The sequence below is a fragment of the Balaenoptera physalus genome (assembly GCF_965194825.1).
Source record: "Balaenoptera physalus genome assembly, chromosome: 1".
NCBI classification, from domain to species: Eukaryota; Metazoa; Chordata; class Mammalia; order Artiodactyla; family Balaenopteridae; genus Balaenoptera; species Balaenoptera physalus.
In genome coordinates this window covers 130,920,302-130,935,378 of record NC_138882.1, presented here as the reverse complement: position 1 = coordinate 130,935,378, position 15,077 = coordinate 130,920,302, and the positions used below count along the sequence as shown (strand labels likewise).

Here is a 15,077-nt window from a genome sequence, read left to right as displayed (position 1 = left end):
CTAAGTGTCCATCATGGGATGAATGGATAAAGAAGATGTGGCACATATATACAATGGAATATTACTCAGCCATAAAAAGAAACGAAATGGAGGTATTTGTAATGAGGTGGATGGAGTTAGAGTCTGTCATACAGAGTGAAGTAAGTCAGAAAGAGAAAAACAAATACAGTATGCTAACACATATATATGGAATCTAAGGAAAAAAAAAAAAAAGGTCATGAAGAACCTAGTGGCAAGACGGGAATAAAGACACAGACCTACTAGAGAGTGGACTTGAGGATATGGGGAGGGGGAGGGGTGAGATGTGACAGGGTGAGAGAGTGTCATGGACATATATACACTACCAAATGTAAAATAGATAGCTAGTGGGAAGCAGCTGCATAGCACAGGGAGATCAGCTCAGTGCTTTGTGACCACCTAGAGGGGTGGGATAGGGAGGGTGGGAGGGAGGGAGATGCAAGAGGGAAGAGATATGGGAACATATGTATATGTATAACTGATTCACTTTGTTATAAAACAGAAACTAACACACCATTGTAAAGCAATTATACTCCAATAAAGATGTTTAAAAAAAAAAAAGAACAGGGGTGCTTTATTCAGCCTCTCTGTCTTCTTCCGGCAACTGGGTGCTGCTCCTGCTGAGGACTTAAGGGACGACAGAGCCGCCAGACGAAAGGAGCCTGGAAGAGCGTTGCCCATTGACCACAAACACCGCCTTTTACTCTTATATGACCAAAAAGAAACTCTGTTTTAAGTCACTGAAAAACTGGGGTTTATTAGTTACAGTAGCTGGCTTTATTCTTCCGAATACTGATCTTGAGAAAAATATCCCCACTTCTCTGGGCTGCAGTTTATTCATTTATAAAAATAGGTGGTTAGACAAGATAATCACTGAGGTTCCTAGTCATACTAAAATGATTAATCCCTGCTTTTTTTTTATTGTATATGAACCAACATGAGCTTATACTTCTGTCTTCCCACCTTCCATAAATTCATCATTAATCACACACACCCAGAACTCAAATGTAGTTTCTCAATTCTTTCACCCAGGAATGTTAAAATCGCTAACATCACCAGCGAGGCATGTTTTTTTTGCCTTACCTGTCTGGTAGGGCACTGTAGGTTTACCACCACGGAGGGACTGGTACAGCTGAGCAGGTTAAAGTAAAACAAAATGGGCTTGTTCCTAAGAGAACAACATAATATTTTTAGTGACTGTGGAAATATTTCATATCATTTCAGCCCCTGTATACTTTAATATAACATAACATTTAAAAATCGGCTTCATTTTCCCCAGACAGTTGCAAAATATTCTCCAACTCCCCTTTAAGCTGCCTAACACTTAAAGCACCTTTTGGTAATAGTAAAAAGTTGAAATAATCAAATTGTCCATCAACAGGGGATTGGTTACATAAAGAATTCCACATCCATAAAGTAGAAGACTATATTGCCATTGAAAATAATGTTGAAAAATGTTTAATATTTTAGCAGGGAAAAGTGAGACCCAAAGAGATCACAGGAGAGTTGAAATAAACCAATGGGGGTAGAAAGAGGGCAGCACTGAAGCAGCCTGTCATGGGAGAACGTGGAGTCAAGTAAATGGGCTTGCTTCTTCCTGGTGGTACCTCATCTGACAAGAGACTGGAGGTGAATCACCAGGGATAAAGCCAAAGGGGTTTGGTGGAGGGCAAGCCAAAGCTGATTTCTCACATCAAAGAACTAGTCAGTGAGGACTTCCCCAGAGAATTTCCACTTGTGCACCATGAGAGAGCCAGCCTTTGGATGCTTACCCCAAAGACAGAGTTTATGCATAGTCAGTTACGTCTTAGCTGCAGCAGCAACAACCATGTGGGACTAGGGCAGTGGCCAGGAAAGTAACAGATACTCTTCCTTCTATCTGTCACAACACAAAGAGCTAGGACCAGGAGAGAGGGAAGAGAAGGGAAATAGCAGAACAGGGCCTCTCTCCCACTCTAAGTTCCCTTGCAGAGTTCAAACCTGAGCTGGGGAATTGGAAGAAACAAGATTCAAATTTTAAATTGGACTGCACTGAACTTTTTAACAATAGAAAGTATTTAGAAAGCTATGGAAGGAAGCTACCCAAGATGCCAAAACAAGAAGGAAAGAAATTTGAAAGAACATTGTTAAAGGCAATAATAGGGGAAAAATAAACCCATTTCATGTTTGTAATCCCATCTAGTTCAGATGGCTCAAGAATCTGGCTATAAATTCATACACAATATGCACAAGGCTACTTCACGATTCCACAAGAGTGAGCTTGGCTCTTTCACCACCCAAGCAACTATATCTTCTACATGTGATTCAGATTTGTACCTAAGCAAATGAATAAATTATTACATGTCATGATTCATTGGAGTCCCTTAGGAGTAGTTAAAATGCTGAATGGTAAATCAGTAATTGTCAAGAATGCCCCACAGGTAAAACTGATTTATAAACTGCAAAATGCTACATAAACTCAAGTTATTCACCAGATTATGTGATCCTCAAGGGTAAAGTTTGTACCTTATTCATCTTTATACCCATCTACCTTGCCAACACTTAGCTGAGTACTTGGCCCATATTAGGCACTCATCAGATGTTGCAGAATGGATGAGATCAATTTCAGAATAAGTTTTTCAATATCTTAGAATCCTCCTTAGTTTTTTGCACAAATCTATAGTCATTCTATCAAAGTCTGTCTGATATCTTTAAACATCAGTGGTCCTCAGATTCCTTAGGTACAAAGTAGATGGCGATGGTTGCAGCTGAACAATTCTGCAGAAGTGATTGAGGAAGTAACTCATTATTTAACTTGAATTATATTTCTACCATGAAACAACAAAACAGAAGCAACTACAAACTACTAGTTTGAGATGATGTAAGATGCACTTAAGCCCATCTCTCTTCTTTCTCGAGACTCATGGAAATAAAAGAATAAAAGTACAAAAAGGAATAAACCTCACCATACCAGCTAAGGATGTGCAGAATGGGATCTGCACACAATTGCACAAGAGAGTTCAACAATTTCTGGAAGATGGAGAGCATATGAGACTGTGTTGAGTGATGAATGCACCATAGAAAAGCTACAAAAAGGGTGGGATATGATATGCCTGTTAGAAATCATGACACATTCTGGACTCAAAGCTGAGAGTGAGAAATGTGGCCAAAAGTAAGAAGATTAATGAAGGTTTATATACAGGTCTACAGTGCAAATCAGCGTCTCTGTGCTCCTCCCATACACCTACACTTAAGACTTCTAGCATCCAGGAAAAATGGGCAAAAAACAGAGGCCTCTTTTGTTGAATGATAGCAAGGGCTTTTGTGGGATTGGGTACCCCAGTCTACAACCCTTCATATTCTGGCATTGTAAAAGCCCATGCCTGACAGTCAGCTTCCCACCAGTTCATGCTGTAGTGAAATCTAACAGCTATTACAATGTTCCTATCCCATACAGGGCAGAGGCCTCCCTGGAAAAACTGAGCTACTAACACAGAAACAGAGCAAATTCACACAAGCAACCCAATTCTTTCTTTAGTAAAAATGGATAACCAAGTAGCATCAGGAATTTAAGAGAAATCAAAATAGGAAAGAGAAAGACTAAAGTAAACAAACAAAAACTGATGCCGGATGAAATAAAAATAATTCAGGGTATAGGAGGGACCTTAAAAAATTTTTTTTCAGAGTAATTCAAGCAGATTATTCATACATAAAAATACTATGTTATTAGAGGAATAAATAGGAAACAAGAAGGCTTTAAGAGACTTAAAGTATGATTACCAAAATTTTAAAATCAAAAGCAGAGCTGGAAAAAACTTTATAAATCTCCTAGAATACAGAATAAAAAATCATAGATGGAAAATATAAGGAAAAAAAAAAAGAGGTATCGAGACTAATCCAGGAGGTCCAAGGTATGACTAACAGAGTTCCCAAAAGACAACCAATAAAATGGAAAGAATGAAAACAGCAAAGAAATAACTGAAGAAAAATTTTCAGAGCTGATGAGAGTCATAGTTCTTTAGAATTAAAGGACCCCCATTGAGGCCTGAACAAAAATAATATTTTTAAGAAAGACCTACATCAAATTGTGAGATTTCAGAACACCAAGAGTAAAGAAACAATTTTAAATGCTTTCCCAGAGGAAAAAAGTCACCACAAGGTATGTGAATCAGAATAGCATTTGACACATTGGATGCTAAAAACTATAGAACAGTATCTTCAAATTTCTGACAGGAATTGTCTTTCAAGTTACACTTCTAAAGCTAGACCATCAGTCAACTGTAAAGAGGGAGAAGAAAAACATTTCCAGGGACTTCTCAAATTTACTTCCTGTGCTTTCTCTTCTTAGGAAGATAATCAAGAATGTTCTCCATCAAAACAAGGGTGTTGACAAACAAAGAAGACAAGTTGGGATATAGAAAATGGTTCATGGGACGTGCTTACACTAAAAAAATACATATTTCTTGTTTATCTGAAATTGAAAATTAACTGAGCATTCTGTGTTTTTATTTGTTAAATCTGGCACCTTTAGAAGCGGGACCCAATCTAATGAGGTAGATAAGTCCCAGAATTAAAGCTATGCAGTAGGCCTAAAATTTACCTGGTCCTGAGTGGAACAAAAGGACAGAAGTTCTACAAGGCAGGTGTTCAGAGAAGAGGGAGCCTCTGAAAAATAGTGTGACTGGAATGGTAGACAAACTTATGGTCCTGATAAAGACTATTCAAGAAAAACTTGGCTGACAAATAAAACATTATACAAGAATGTCATTGCCCTATGTTGAAATAAACTAAAATGTAGCATGATGCTAAGCTGCAAATAAAGTGTAAGATTTGGCTTTGATATCAGGGACACAGTAGAAATGAAAATGTAATGGCCGAACAGTGACTAAACTTCACGTAGTTATTACAAAGTAAAAGTCTTATTTCCAACTTCTAGAATCAACCTACCAACAGAACATGAAAGATTCTGATGAAGTTGCAGAACTGAACTTTATAACAAACTTGACCATGTAAAGGGTAAATATAGAAAATGGAATGGAAAGGAAAGATGGAGAGAAGGGTAGTGGGGATAATATCCTCCTCTTACATAAAGAGGAGAGGAGATATTGACAGAAGTTAGTGGAACAAGCAATCGAAGCTCAGTATACCATTTAAAGTCACAAAAGTAAACTATAAGAAAATCTAAAGGCAATAATTTAACCATTAAACATGGAACGAGGAGGGAGAACAGGAAAACAGATAATGCAAATTAGTTAAATCTTCATTTTTCATAGCAGGCTATCAATGGATACTATCTAAAATTAATAAAGTACAAAATGAAAGAATAAGCATATGATTTAAAGTTATGCAAAAAACTGCCAGAAGAACTAAGAGCAGTGTTACGGACTGAATGTGTTCCCCCAAAAGTCATATGTTAAAATCCTAACCCCCAAAGTGATGGTATTAGGAGGTGGAGCCTTTGGAGGTGCTTAGGTCAGGAGGGTGTAGCCCTCATGAATGGAATTAGTGCCCTTATAAAAGAGACCTCAGAGAGCTCTCTCATCCCTTCCTCCATTTGAGGATGCAGAATAAAGATGGCAAACCAGGGAATGGACCCTCACCAAGAAGCTGACCAAGCAGGCACCTAATCTTGGACTTCTAGTCCCAAGAATTGTAAGAAATAAATTTTTGTTGTTTACAAGCTACCTAGTCTATGGTATTCTGTTATAGCAGCCTGAACTGACTAAAACAACCAGAAGGAGGAGAGATTATCTTTCTGGAAAGAAATCTCCTAAGACAGGAGACCATTGCTTTTATTGCTTTTATTATAAGCTCTTCATTATTGTTTGGTTTATTTTCATAGGCATATATTATTTTGATATAGATTTAAAAAATTAAACTAAGTAATAGTTCTGGGCTTGTAGTATGTTCAATCAAACAGATTTGTGAGACCTCCTTGCCATTTTATAAGTGTTTCTTCAGTGAATTGAAGAAAAAGTTATTATTGCTTCACTGAGATGCCAAATTGATGCAAAACTTAAATAGAAGAGCTTTGTTCTCTTAATCTTTCCTGTTTCCCTATCTGAAGCTCATACTAGGAAGATGGGTATTTCGGTCTGTCTAATCTGGCAATTGGGCTGCATCAGACAACGTTCAAAGTTGTTTTAACCCAAACTTTATAAGCTGAAGTTTTTGTAGTAGCCAGAAGGTGGCATCAAAATCAATCGAGTTCTTGCTTTTTAGTAGAAATCCCAAAGAAAAGGATCATACCCAAGTATCATGAATAACTTCCCTGCAACTCAAAAGGCAGAGAAAGTTACACACGTCAACAAAGCACTCCATTTTCCTTTGAGTCTGTTTTATCTGCTTTGACATTTTAGAAAACTCCCATTGTTTCCCCTAGTGTCCTTTTGGTTAGGCATAGACAAAGCACAGACTGACCAAATTCTATCCTAAACACTATCACACCATCTCTAAGCATGGGATTTTAAGCTCAGTTAAGGAATGTTTTTTAGAGTTGAGAATTAAAGGGTTGCTCTAAGCACATCATGACACTCATTAGAGTACAAACACTGTTACAGTCTAACAAGTATGTCCTGGACTCAGTTGTTTGGAGTGCCTAACCTGCTTTACACATTCTCACAGAGATGCATTTCATTTACAGATGAAAATATATATACACACATTTTTTTTTAATTTAATGGTACTTTTTACCAGTTTATGTTCAAGATTTTAAGGACTAGATTAAACGTGGAACATGGAAAACCAATTTCCTTTCAACTCTATCAATATGCAGCCTAAAGAACACAGAATTTGGGGTTAGAACGTGTTACTTTTGCCATTTAGTAGTCAGCTGACCCTGAATGCATACTTTAACCTATCTGAATTTGCTTCCTAATTTTCTAGATGAGAGTAGTAATAATGGCACCACTTAGCAGTGCTAATAGGAGGATCTGATAAGAACTTTACACTCACCTCCAACTGGAGCTAATCACTGTCTTTTCTGTGCTACCCCTTTATTCTGATTCATTTAACAGTGAACCTACTGAGCACCTACTATAATGAAGTGCTGAGGATACAAGAGCAAAACAGAGAACGTCCCTCATCTCAAAGAACTTTGACTCTAGTAGAGGAAAATAAACAAGTGAAATTAATAATCAGGATAAATTCAAGTAGTGATAAGTACCCAAGACAATAAATCAGGGTCCTGTGCCAGAAAGTAACTAGAGAAAGTGGGGGTGAGTGTAATGTTTCAGATGGGATTGTAAGCATTATTCTTCAGACAGCACACTCTGCGAAACACACTAGATTGAAATCCATGGATTTCTTCTTCTTTTTTTTTGTCCAGTTCCTAGTTTAATTTCCTCCAGTTTTATTGAGAATATACTTGACATGTAACATTGTATTAGTTTAAGGTATACAGCATAATGATTTGATATATGCATATATTGAGAAATAATTACCACAATAAGTTTAGTTAACATCTATCACTTCATATAGCTACAAATTTTTTTCTTGTGATGGGAACTTTTAAGATCTATTCTCTCAGCAACTTTCAAATATACAATATAGTATTGTTAATTATAGTCACCATGCTGTACCTTCCATCCTTAGAAACTTATAACTGGAAGTTGGTACATTTTGACCACCTAAACCCCTTTCCCACACCCCACACCTCCCACTTCTGGCAACCGCCAATCTGTTCTGTTTCTATGAGTTCATTTTTTTTTAGATATCACATAGCATAATAGCCTCAGGGTCCATCCATATTGTCACAAATGGCAGGATTTCCTTCTTTTTTACTGCTGAATTTTTAAATTTATTTATTTGTATAAAATCACATTTTCTTTACCCATACACCCATCCAGTGAGACTTAGGTTGTTTCCACGACTTGGCTATCATAAGCAATGCTGCAATGAACACGGGGGTGCAGATATCTATTCAAGATCATGATTTAATTTCTTTTGGATATATACCCAGAAGTGGAATTACTGGATCATGTGGTAATTCTATTTTTAATTTTTTTAGGATCTCCATACTGTTTTCTATAGTGGCTGCACCAATTTACATTCCCACCAATAATGCACAATAATTTCTCCATATCCTTGCCAACACTTGTTTTCTCTTGTCTTTTTTGATGATAGCCATTTTAATCAGGTGATAACTCATGTGGTTTTGATTTGCATTTTCCTGATGATTAGTGATGTTGAGCACCTTTTCATATATCTGTCGGCCATCTGTATGTCTTCTTTGGAAAAATGTCTACTCAGATCCTCTGCCTATTTTTTAATCATGTGTTTCACTGTTTGGTTTTTTACTATTGAGTTACATGGGTTCTTTATAAATTTGGGCTATTAATCCCTTATCAGATATATGATTCACAAATATTTTCTCCCATTCCATAGGCTTCCTTTTCATTTTGTTGATGGTTTCCTTTGCTGTGCAGAAGCTTTTTAGTTTGATGTAGTCCCACTTGTTTATTTTGCCTTTTCCTACCTTTGCTTTTGGTGTCAGATCCAAAAGATTATTGCCAAGATCGATGTCAAGGAGCTTACTAGGAGTTTTACAGTTTCAGGTCCTAATTCAAGTCTTTAATCCATTTTGAATTGATCTTTGTTTATGCTGTAAGATGGAAGTGGTCCAGTTTCGTGGCTTTGCATGTGGCATTCCAGTTTTCCCAATACCATTTATTGAAAAGAATATCCTTATTGTATATTCTTGGCTTCTTTGTCATAAAGTAATTGACCATATTTCTGTGGCTTTATTTTGGGGCTCTCTAATCTGTTCCATTGAACAATGTGTCATAATTCTCTCTCCTCTTCTATTTTATGAAGGAGTTTGAGAAGGACTGTTGTTAATTCTTCTTTAAATGTTTGGTAGCGTTTATCAGTGAAGTCATTTGGTCCTGGACTTTTCTTTGTTGGGAGGTTTCTGGTTACTGATTCAATCTTCTTACTAGTAATTGGCTTGTTCAGATTTTCTGTTTCTTCATGATTCAGTCTTGGTACGTTGTATGTTTCTAGGATTTATCCATTTCTTCTAGGCTGTCTAATTTCTTGGTATATAATGGTTCATAGTAGTCTCTTATGACCCTTTGTGTTTGTGTGGTATCAGATGTCTCCTGTTTCATTTCTGAATTTATTTAAGTAGTCTCACCTTTTTTCTCAATGAGTCTAGCAAAAGGTTTGTCAATTTTATGTTTTCAAAAAAACAGTTGGTAGTTTCACTTATCTTCCCTATTGCTTTTTTTTTGACATCTTTATTGGAGTATAATTGCTTTACAATGTTGTGTTAGTATCTGCTGTATAACAAAGTGAATCAGCTATATGTATATATATATCCTCATATCTCCTCCCTCTTGCGCCTCCCTCCCACCGTCCCTATCCCACCCCTCTAGGTGGTCACAAAGCACCAAGCTGATCTCCCTGTGCTGTGCAGCTGCTTCCCACTAGCTATCTCTTTTACAGTTGGTAGTGTATATATGTCAATGTCACTCTCTCACTTCGTCCCAGCTTACCCTTGCCCCTCCCTGTGTTCTCAAGTCCATTCTCTACATCTGCATCTTTATTCCTGTCCTGCCCCTTGGTTTGTCAGAACCTTTTTTTTTTTTTAAGATTCCATATATATATGTTAGGACATGGTATTTTTCTCTTTCCGACTTACTTCACTCTGTATGACAGACTCTAGGTCCATCCACCTCACTAAAAATAACTCAATTTCATTTCCTTTTATGGCTGAGTAATATTCCATTGTATATATGTGCCACATCTTCTTTATCCATTCATCTGTTGATGGACACTTAGGTTGCTTCCATGTCCTGGCTATTGTAAATAGTGCTGCAATGAACACTGGGGTACATGTCTCTTTTTGAATTATGGTTCTCTCAGGGTATATGCCCAGTAGTGGGATTGTTGGGTCATATGGTAGTTCTATTTTTAGTTTTTTAAGGAACCTCCATACTGTTCTCCATAGTGGCTGTATCAATTTACATTCCCACCAACAGCGCAAGAGGGTTCCCTTTTCTCCACACCCTCTTCAGCATTTATTGTCTGTAGATTTTTTGGTGATGGCCATTCTGACCAGTGTGAGGTGATACTTCATTGTAGTTTTGATTTGCATTTCTCTAATGATTAATCTCTATTTCATTTATTTCCACTCTGATCTTTGTCATTTCCTTCCTTCTACTAACTTTGGGCTTATTTTGTTCTTCTTTTTCTAGTTCCTTTAGGTGCAAAATTAGGTTGTTTACTTGAGATCTCTCTTGCTTCTTAATGTAGTTGTTTATCACTATGAATTTCCCTCTTAGAACTGCTTTGCTGTGCTCCATATGCTTTCGTATGTTATGTTTCCAGTTTCATTTGTCTCAAGATACTCTCTAATTTCCCTTTTGATTTTTTCTTTGACCCATTTGCTTAGTGGCAAGTTGTTTAATCTTTACATATCTGTGAATTTTCCAGTTTTCTGAATTAATTTCTAGTTTCATACCATTTTGGCAGGAAAAGAGGCTTGATATGATTCCAGACTTTTTACATTTATTAAAACCTATTTTGTGGCCCAACACATGATCTATCCTGAAGAATATTCCATGTATTTGAGAAGAATGTGTATTCTGTTGGTTTTAGATGGAATGGTCTGTAAATGTCTGTTAAGTCCATCTAGTCTAACATGTAATTTAGTCCAATTCTTCCTTACTAATTTTCTGTCTGGATGATCTAACCATTGATGAAAGTGAGGTATTGAAGTCCCCTACTATTATTATATTGCTGCCTAATTTTCCCTTCAGATCTGTTAATATTTGCTTTATACATTTCAGTGCTTTTAAGTTGGGTACATATTTATAAATGTTATATCCTCTTGTTGGATTGACCCCTTTATCATTATATAATAATCTTCTTTGTCACTTATTAGAGTCTTTGCCTTAAAGTTTATTTTGTCTGATATAAATATAACTACCTCTGCTTTCTTTTGGTTTCCATTTGCATGGAATATGTTTTTCCATCCCTTTGTTTTTATTCTGTGTCTGCGTATAAAGCTTAAGTAAATCTCTGGTAGGCAGTATATAAGTTGAGTCTTGTTTTATTATTCATTCAGCCACTCTGTATCTTCAGATTGCATCATTTTATCCATTTACATTTAAAGTAATAATTGATAGGTGGGACTTACTATTGCCATTTTATTCATTGCTATCTGGCTGTTTTGCAGTTCTTTTGTTCTTTTCTTCCCATGCTCTCTTCCTTTGTGATTTGATGATCTTCTGTAGTAGTATGCTTAGATTCCTTTTTTTTTTTTTACCTTTTGTGTATCTACTATAGGTTTTTGCATTGTGGTTACCACAAGGCTTACATAAAACATATTACAGCAGTCTATTTTAAGCCGATAACTTAATGCAGATGCATACTAAAGTTCTACATTTTTATTCTCCCCCCAACATTTCATGTTTTTGATGTCACAATTTGCATCTTTTCACCTTGTGTATCCATTAATAAGTTACTGTAGTTATAGCTATTTTTACTACTTTTGTCTTATAACCTTCATACTAGATTTATAAATGATTTACCCACCACCATTATAATTTTAGACTATTCTAAAATAGAGCTTAATTATGTATTTTCTTTTACAAGTGATATCTTTACTTTCATATGTTTTTCCTGTTACTAATTAGCAACCTTTCATTTCGGCTTGAGGAAGTCCCTTTAACATTTCTTATAAGGCCAGTATGAACTCTATCAGCTTTTCCTTGTCTAGAAAACTCTTTATCTCTCCTTCAATTCTGAAGGATAATTTTGCTGGATAGAGTATTCTTGGTTGGCAGTTTTTATTCTTTCAATATATGTATCATTGAATATATCATTCTACTGCCTTCCGGCTTGCAAAGTCTCACCGAAAAATCTGCCTGTAGTCTTACAGAGGTTTCCCTTATATGTAACAAGTTGTTTTTCTCTTGCTGCTTTTAAGATTCTGTCCTTGTCTTTAACTTTTGACAGTTTAATTATAATATTTCTTGCTATGAGTTTCTTTGGGTTCATCTTATTTGGAACTTTCTGTGCTTCCTGGATTTGGATGTCTGCTTGCTTCCCCAGCTTAGGGAAGTTTTAAACCATTATTTCTTTGAAGAAGCTTTCTGCCCCTTCTCTCTTTCTTCTCCTTCTGGGATCCATATAACGCAAATGTTGATCCACTTGATGGTGTCCCATAGGTCCCTTAAGCTATCTACACTCTTTTTCAGTCTTTTTTTGTTTTGCTCCTCTAATTGGATGAATTCTACTGCCCTATCTTTGAGTTTGTTCATTCTTTCTTTTGCTTATCTAGTCTGCTGTTGAACCCCTCTAATGAATTTTTCAGTTCAATTTTTATATTCTTCAGCTCTGTGATTTCTGTTGATACTTTACCTATATTTTCTATCTCTCTGTTGAAATTCTCATTATACTTATGCATTGTTCTCCTGACTTTGGTGAGCATCTTAATGACCTTTATTTTGAATTATATCAGGTAAATCATGTATCTCCATTTCATTAAAATCTGTTTCTAGAGATTTATCTGTTCTTTTGTTTGGAACATATTCCTCTGTTTCTTCATTTTCCTTGATTCTATGCGTTGGTTTCTGTGCATTAGATAAAACAGCTGCCTCTCTCAGTCTGGTTTCTCGTAGGAGGTAAACCGTAATGTTCACCCCAGCCCCAGCTCTTAACTGTCTCTCAAACCTTTGTGCATGTCCAAGTTGCTTTCTTTGTTCTTAGTGGCTCTTAGTAGTTGAGTAGTGCCAAGACCTGTCAGTGTCCCAAAGGGGAGGATCTCAGTCAGTGAGAGATGCAGGCTGATTGGAAGTCAGACCCTCAGACACCAGCTTTTAAAGAACATAAATAGATCTCTTTCAGGGAAAGACTGGGAAATGAGCATTTCAGTCTGCTCCCTCTGCACTGAGTGCTGAGGGGATAGCCAGTTAAGAAGTGTTTTTTTGTTTGCTACAGTTGCCCCATTTCATTGTGGGACCAATGAAATGCAAGACCCATGGGCCACCAGAGCCAGATTAAGGGGTGTGTCCCCTGGGTGGCAGTTGCAAAAGCTCGCGCACTAGATGTGTGCACAAGTTCCTTCCAGGTAGTCAGTACAACTTGGAGCTGCCAGAGGGAGAACACAGAGACAGTGCCCACTGGCCTCCTCCAGGCTCTGGGGAAGACCGTAGTCAACCCCAGATGTGTGCATATTAGAAGTCTAACCCTCATGCAGCAGCTATTGAAGTATGCAAATAGCTTTCTTTCAGGAAAAGCCTGGGAGATGGGTGTTTCTGTCTGTTCCCTCTGAGATGGGTCTGGGGGAAATAACCACAGTGAGTTAAGAACTTCCTTGTTTACAATAGTCTTATGAGTCTCATGGATGCAAGCCCTGTTGGCTTTCAGAGCTAGGTGTTTTGAGGGCCTGTCCCTTGGGTCAGAGTCTTAAAAGTTGGGGCACTAGATGTGGGGTTCAAACCTTTCATTCCTCAGGGACAGGCTGGGATTTGGGCATTTCCTCCCAATTGTATGGCACTGAGCCAGGCGTGGGGTTTACGGTAAAACTGTGTCTCAGCCTTTCCTACTCATTTTGATGTGGGTATTTCCTTGTTCACCTGATACGTAGGAGTCACTCAGCTAGTTTCTGGATTTCTTTCAGAGGGAATTGCTCTGTGTGTAGCTGTAGATCCAGTGTGTCCATGGGAGGAGGTGAGTTAGAAGCCTCCTATATTGCCATCGTGGACTGGAACTCTCTGAAATCCATGGATTTCTTGGCTATAGCCCTGAAGACTGAGATCCTTGAGAAAACTCTGTGTTTTGTCTCCTAAAGTGACTCCAACCTTTTGCATAGTGACTGGCCCTTTGGAGACCTCACAAATGATGTATTATAATATTGAATATGAAAGTGCTTTGTTAAAAAAAGGACATGTAAGTTTCACCCTAATTACTGTTCTTTCATTTAATTTTTTGCATTATTATCAGAAAATTAAGGCCAAGTAGGTTGCGTCCAATGCCCAAAGGTCAACAATGGAAAGATGTAAAGTCAGGATTTGACTCTAGAGTATATTCTTTCAACAAAATGTTTTCTCTCTTTTTCTTTCAAAGAGCTTTGATAAGTAAGGTAACTCTGCCTCAGCTCATGTACTTTCAAGACTTTTATTTTTGGACAATTTGGAGGGAATATAAAAGTATTAGATTTTTTGGTAGAAACTTGTAATGCATATTAATATATAAATAAGCAAATAAAAATTACTCATAATTCTATTTTATAGTATCTGTCATTAATTCTTTTTCAAAATAAAAGAAGTTTAATATTTTCCTGCCTAAATGCTCACTGTGAACAATTGCAACAGTTCAAGAAGGTATAAATAGCAACAAGAATGGTCTTTTAAAATGTAACGTGGATTGTATCACTTTCTTGATGAACACCTTTCCATGGCCTTCCTGCACTTATACATAAAATCCAAATACTTTTAAAGGGCACATAGAACTACAAAATCTGACTCCTATCTGGTTCTCAGACATCTGCTCATTCCACTCCCCTTTTTCTTTGCTACACTCCAGCCTCCTGGGCTTCTTTCTGTTCGTGGAGTATCATAGGCTCATTCCTGCCTCAGGACCTTTGCCCTTGTCTCTGCTTTAAAGCTCTTACCAAGGCTTTTGAAAGGCTGCCTTCTGCCTAGCCTTCATATTTCAATTTAAAGGTCACCTCCTCATGAAAGTCCTAACCTGCCCCATGCAACCGCGAGGCAGCTCATTATATACCAGTCATTCTCTATGGGGCCACCTGTTTTGTTTCTTCCTAGCATTTATCACACAATTTGAAATTATCTTCATTGTTTACATCTTTATCGTAATTGCCCTCTAATTGAATGTAAGCTTCATGAGTGCAGGTAGCTTGTCTATTTGTTTGCACTATAACCTCAGCCTTTAGAACACTATCGGAAACATAATAGTGACTCAGTAAACACACAAATAAAAATAAAAATATAATCCCACTACCCAGAAATAATTAATGTAGGAATGTGTATATCCTTTCATATATAGGTGTTATTTTTACATGATATTCATATATATCACAAGGCAGAATTATACTATACATGGCATTT

At 37.0% G+C, this 15,077-nt stretch overlaps 1 protein-coding gene across 4 annotated transcripts in view; it reads right to left on the bottom strand.

The window, feature by feature from the left end:
- Positions 1 to 15,077, bottom strand: part of SLC44A5 (solute carrier family 44 member 5) — a 361,866-nt gene that overhangs the window by 59,878 nt on the left and 286,911 nt on the right. For all 4 annotated transcript variants that reach the window (XM_082419856.1, XM_082419857.1, XM_082419855.1 and 1 more), the window contains one exon: positions 1,102 to 1,186. In XM_082419856.1, coding sequence (XP_082275982.1) covers positions 1,102 to 1,186 — 85 coding nt within the window. The remainder of the gene's footprint in view (positions 1 to 1,101; positions 1,187 to 15,077) is intronic.